The 6,569-nt window shown below is 37.0% G+C and overlaps 1 protein-coding gene across 1 annotated transcript in view; it reads left to right on the plus strand.

The window, feature by feature from the left end:
* Positions 1 to 5,731: 5,731 nt before the first annotated feature.
* The window catches only part of LOC102868062 (olfactory receptor 6C2-like), a 5,585-nt gene continuing 4,747 nt past the window's right edge, over positions 5,732 to 6,569 (plus strand). The window contains exon 1 of the mRNA XM_006884015.1: positions 5,732 to 6,555. Coding sequence (XP_006884077.1) covers positions 5,732 to 6,555 — 824 coding nt within the window. The remainder of the gene's footprint in view (positions 6,556 to 6,569) is intronic.

Raw genomic sequence — 6,569 nt, forward strand, 5'->3', positions numbered from 1 at the left:
CTCATAGAGCCCAGCCTCTCGGATAATCTGCTCTGCATACATGTTGAAAAGGTATGGAGACAGGATGCATCCCTGGCGTACACCCTTCCCAATTTGTTTTGAAAAATTTATCAAGTTTGTGTGTGTTTGAAAATTAGAAATGTTAAATTTAATTTTAAAGACTCTGGTAAAGAAAGCAATGCTTCTGAATATTATTCTGCTGTAGCAAATAAACTCATTGGACATAATTATAAGCTAAATCAGTGAAAATATAGTCAGTTCTTGTTTACTATTTTTATTTTATAAAACTAATTTCTGTATCACAGGTTCTTAAAGAAGTTAAATTCCAGAACATAACTTTAAATTCTCTTGGAATCCAGACTTTCTGAAACCACTAAGGCTAGATGAACACCAAAACTATTGTCCTGAAATAATTTTTAAACTTTAAATAAAAAATATCCCCCTGAACAATTGTTGAGTAAAGAATATCTGCTGTCAAGGACTTCTTCAGAATGCTAAAGAATAAGGATGACAGTTTAAAAACTAAGAAGTTCTTACTGAGGTGAGACGATACCTCATAATTGTTTTGATTTGCATCTTTCTGATACCAAGTGATTTGAACATTTCTTCATTTGTTTACCATCTTAATGTCTTTTCTGGTAGTCTATTCTGTGCCAATTTTGAGACTGGGCTGTTTCCATTTTTAGATATGAGTCCCTTATCAGATATGTCACTGCCAAATATTTTTTTCTCCAGTCTGTGGATTTCCTTTTTATCTTGTCGGAGAATTTTTTGTTGGGCATAGGGATTTTATTTTGAGAAGACTAAAAGTGCCTGATCCAAGTAAAAAAAAATCTAAAATTATATTCAATGCATCTGAAATTTGAACAATGAATAAGGAAGATAAAAAAAATCATCTATGTCTTTGGATGGTGATGGTAGAGAAGAATATATATACTAGTGAATATTTCATGGACTGCCAAAAGAACAAAGAAGTTTGTTTTGAAGGAAGTGCAAATAGATTACTCCTTAGAAGCAAAGATGGTAAATCTATCACATTCTTTAAACATATTGTCATCAGGGACCAATCTTTAGAAAAAGACTGGGAAAGATGAAGGGTCAGAGAAAGAGAAGAAGACCCTTAACAAGATAGATTGAGCTAGAGAATGTAACTGTATGCTTGAGCACATCAGAGATCCAGAGGATAGCACAATACAGGACAAGGTTCAGATCTGTTCATAGGATCATTATGAGTCATCTTTGTCTTGATGGAACCTAACAATTACAACTATCTGTCTTGAGTATTGCTGTTGCTTTTGTTGTTATGTGCTGTCACTTTTCCTGCAACTCAAAGTGTCTATGTACACCAACTCTGAACTTTGCCCTACCCTGAGCCAACCTTGTTGTCTCTGATATATCTATCCCCATTACCCAGTCACTGAGTCAATCCATCTCATAAAGGATCTTCTTCTCTTGCTCTGTCCCTCCACTGTGACAACCACAATATTCTTCTCCAAAGATTGGTCCTTCCTTGAAACATTCCCAAAGTATGTCAGATGGAACTTCAGAATCTTGGCCTCTAAGAACCTGGTTTCACTCCCTCTAGAACGAACCTGTTTGTTCTCTTAGCAGTCCATGGTATATACAGTACTCTTCTCCAGCACCACAGTTCAAAAGCATCAATTCTCTTCCTATCATCCCTAGACATTGTACAGCTTTCTGATGCATTGCGCATAATTGCAAAGACAATGGCCTGCATGAGGCACATCTTAGTCTCCAGACTGACTGATCATTGCTCTTCAGTGCTCTGGAGATGTCCCTGACAGCAGACTTTCCCAATGTAATTTGTCTTTTGATTTCCTGGCTGCTGATACCAAGAGCGTTGATTGTGAAACCAAGCAAGCTGAAGCAGTTAACAACCTCAATCTGTGGTGAGAATCTTTGTTTTATTGATATTGAACTTCAATCCATATTAAGGGCTGCAGTCCTTGATTGACTGTCACAAGTGCTTCAGGTCCTCCTCAGTTTCAGTAAGTAAGTTTATGTGAACTGCATAACGAAGATTGTTGATGAGTCTTCCTCCAATCCTGATGCCACATTTCTCCTCATAGACCCCAACCTCCTGAATAATGTGTTCCACATATATAGATTTAAAAGGTATGGAGATAGGACATACCCCTGGTATACACTCTTCTCAATTTTAAACCATGCAGTGTTTCCTTGTTCTTTTCTGTTGACTGTCTCCTGGCCCAACTATAGCATTTGCCTACACATAATCAATTGTTCTGGCATTCCCATTCTTCTCAGAGTCAGCCACAATTTGTTGTGATCCACACAGTCAAATACCTTTGCAGAGTCAAGGAAACACATATAGACATTCTTCTGGTATGCTCTGCTTTCAGCCAAGATACATCCAACATCACCTATAATATCCCCAGTACCACAACCCCTTCTAATCCCAGCCTGTACTTCTGGCAATTCAACATTACCTATAATATCCGCAGTACCACAACCTTTTCTAATCCCAGCCTGTACTTCTGGCAATTCTCTGCTCATATGCTGTTTCAGTCATTTTTTTGATAATTTTCAGCTGAATCTTGCTTGCAGGTGATATTAATGATACTCTTCAATAATTTCAACATTCTGTTAGAATGATAACAAATACAGATCTCTTCCAGTCAGTTGGCTGAGTGGTTGTCCTCTAGATTTCTTGGCACAACTTGGTGAGCACATTAAGGGAAGCATCTGTTTACTGAAATGTGTCAATTGGTATGCTGTCAATTCCTGCGGCCTTGTTTTTGTCAATTCCTTCGGAGCAGCTTGAGCTTCTTCCTTCATCACCACAGGCTCTTGCTCATACATTGTTTAATGATATTCATGTGTCAGTCAATTATTTTTGGTACAGTGACTCTGTATACTCCTTCCATTTTCTTTTAATGCCTCCTAGATCATTTAATATTCTCCCCAAAGCATCTTTAAGTATTGCAACTCGAGTCTTGAACTTGTTTTCAGTTCCTTCAGTTTAAGAAACACTGAGTGAGTTGGGTCCTTTGATTTTCTGACTCTAGGTCTTTCACATTTCATTATAATACTTTGCTTTTTCTTACCATGCTGTCCTTTGAAATCTTCTGTTCTGCTCCTTAATTTCTTTATTTCTTCCTTTTGCTTTGGCTTCCTGGAATTCTAGTGCAATACTCAGAGTCTCCTCTGACATGCATCTTGGCCTTTTCTTCCTTCTCTGTCTTTGTACTGATCTTTTGCAATCTTCATGGATGATATTCTCGATATCCTCCTGCACCTCATCTGATCTTCACTAATTAATGTTCAAGGTCACAAATCTACTCCTGAGATGGGCTTGGTAGTTAATAATAGTTTAAAGAAAACCTTTTCCCACAACATATAGGAGGTAAATAATCATACTTACACTTTATTAAAACAATCCGGAGTATATTGATTATTTTTAAAAATTGAATGAAGAGTAGCAAAGATAAATAGTAAGAATAAGATAATAATAGTTTTGAAATATTTCAACTCTATAATAAACACTCAGGATTAAGGTAGTACTGTGAAGAAGAATACAAAGGATTACATTAACAGGATGTTAAGTGTTCAGGAATGCAAAAGCTAATGCTAATCTTAAATTGGAAGTAAAGAGTAAGAAGAAACATATGTCTAGAAATGGATTCAAATTTGTAGGAGAAAGTGAAAATAATGAGCACAACTTGTAAAATCTTGAACTTTGTTTGTCTAAAAGATATTCAAGACAAAGTAAGATCCCCAAAATAAGAATGTCCAATATAAAAAACAATTATTGTTGACCATTGCTATATAATACAGAAAAGAAATAAAAATTTTATGATTATCAAATGCATTTAAAATAATTTTCTATGAGAAACAGAAGAAAAGCCTATATTTTCATGTATTTTAATATTTAAATATTAAATACAATAGTTCATTATTGTTATGTGCCATCAAGTTACCTTTAACTCATAGTGACCCTATGTACAACAGTTCTGAAGCCTGCCCTGTCCTGAGCCAGTCTCAGTGACTCTGACACACCTATCCCCCATTGCCCTAGTCACTGTATCAGTCCATCTCATCTGGGGTCTTCCTCTTTTGCACCGTCCCTCCATCCTTCCGAGAATGATGTCCTTTTCCAAAGATCGCTCCATCCTGGCCACATGCCCAAATTCGGTGAGACAGAGTTTCAAAATACTAGCCTCCAAGGAGAAACTTGGCTTCACGTTCTCCAAGACAGATCTATTTGGTTTTTAGGCAATCCATAGTATGCTCAAGACTCTTCTTTAGCACCAAGACTCAAAGGCATCAATTCTTCTTCTGTTGTCCTTAGTCAATGTCTAGCTCTCTGATGCTTAGCCAGTAATTGCGAAGAACATGGTATGGATCAGGGCCATCTTAGTCTCTAGACTGAAATTGCTTCTCAGTACTCTGGAAAGATCCTTGACAGCAGATTTACCTAATGCAATTAATCTTTTGATTCTCTGACTGCTGGTGCCAAGAGTGCTGGTTGCGGAGCCGAGCAAGCTGTAACTGTTAACAATCTCAATCTCTTCTCCATCCATCATGGTGCTAACAATTGACCCAGTGGTGAGAATCTTTGTCTTTTTTATATAGCCAGTTTAAAAATATTCCAAGACTACCACAGAGAATATTGACTACCATCCTATGTGAAGTATTCATTACCTATTTAAACTAATATACATATAAACTGGCATGCTGGAATTTTCTTAATAAAGAACCTTTGTTAGCTTTTTTGAGAAGCTCTCTACTAGAAGAGTGCCTGGGCAGGGAAAGCCAGGAAGACAATAGAATGGTTGATCCAAAAAGAATTTATTGAAAGAGAATATCATTTCAACAATGTATGCAAGGCATGTTAATTAACATCAGTTACAGCTAGGTTTTAGGGGAATTAGCAGTTGTTATTGTTGTTAGATGCTGTTGAGTTCAGTACGACCCCTCTTTGGACAAGAGATCTGAACTCTGTATCCTATCTTGTGCTATCCTCACACTTCCCTGACACATTAGAGACCACTGTGGCAGTCAAATCATGTCAATCCACTTGGTCAAAGGTCTTTATCTCCTTCTTCAACCCTTTGTCTTTATTAAGTGTTTGTAATTATTTTTCCTCATTGCAACTGATTTCTAATCTAGGCTCTTATAGTACCCTAATATAACTAACTATCTGCATTCCTCTACTGTTCATAGCATTTTCAGAGACCTGTTTATTTAAGAATTAGATGATCAATCCCACTTTCTAGTCTGTCTTAATCTGGGAGCATTACTAAAACTTGTCTACTATGGGTAACCCTATGACATTTGATACACCAGTGGCACAGCTTTCACTATCACAGCAACCCACAAATCATCTCAATACAGCAAATTGACAGACAAGTGCTGTACCAATTAGAACAATGTTCTCCCCAAACACAACAATCTGCCAGTTTAGTTTGTAACTCTAATAGCAAGTTAGTCTTCACACCAGGCCTGAGGGCTACAATACCAATAAAAGATACGTGGTTGAGATATGTATAGTAAGGTTGAATGGAGCAAATAGAAGTTGATTGGCATTAATGTGCTTTGTGCTTGCTTCTCCACTAACCAGGAAATTGCACAGGAAATCACTTTTGTATTTATTTCTTTTGAGGTTATAAACTAGCTATAATTCTGATATTCACCATACTAAATGTTTATTATTGTTCCAAACAGATGGGACAGAACACAATAATCAAGGATGAAGAATCAAACAGCATTAACAACTTTCATCTTGCTGGGACTGATAGATGACTCACGACTTCAAATTCTGCTTTTTATTTTTCTATTTCTTTCCTACACATTAAGTGTAACTGGAAACCTAACTATAATCACTCTCACTTTGCTAGATTCTCACCTTAAAACACCAATGTATCTTTTCCTTCAAAATTTTTCCTTCTTAGAAAATTCATTCACAACTGCTTGTGTTCCCAGATTCTTATACAGTATGTCTTCTGGGGACTGGTCTATTACCTATTATGCCTGTGCCAGTCAACTCTTATTTATAGATCTCTTTGCAGTAACAGAATTCTTTCTGCTTGCCACCATGTCCTATGATCGTTATGTGGCCATCTGCAAAACACTACATTACACAACTATCTTGAGCAGCAGAGTATGCAAGAACTTCATCCTCTTCTGTTGGGCAGCAGCATTGATGATCATTCTACCACCAGTTATTCTGGGTTTGGGCTTGGAATTCTGTGATTCTAATGTTATTGATCACTTCTGCTGTGATGCCTCTCCTATCCTAAAGATTTCTTGCTCAGACACATGGCTATTGGAACAAATGGCTATTGTGTGTGCTGTGCTGACATTCATCATCACTCTCTTGTGTGTAGTTCTTTCGCATACTTATATCATTAGGACAATTCTTAGATTCCCTTCTACCCAACAAAGGAAAAAGGCATTTTCCACTTGTTCTTCCCACATGATTGTTGTTTCCATTACTTATGGTAGTTGCATCTTCATTTACGTTAAACCTGCAGCCAAGGATGAGGTGGCTATTAATAAAGGGATTTCGCTTCTTGGGCACCTCACAG

This window comes from Elephantulus edwardii, unplaced genomic scaffold (assembly GCF_000299155.1).
Source record: "Elephantulus edwardii isolate Elephantulus edwardi_28Jun2011 unplaced genomic scaffold, EleEdw1.0 scaffold00030, whole genome shotgun sequence".
Taxonomy (NCBI): Eukaryota; Metazoa; Chordata; class Mammalia; order Macroscelidea; family Macroscelididae; genus Elephantulus; species Elephantulus edwardii.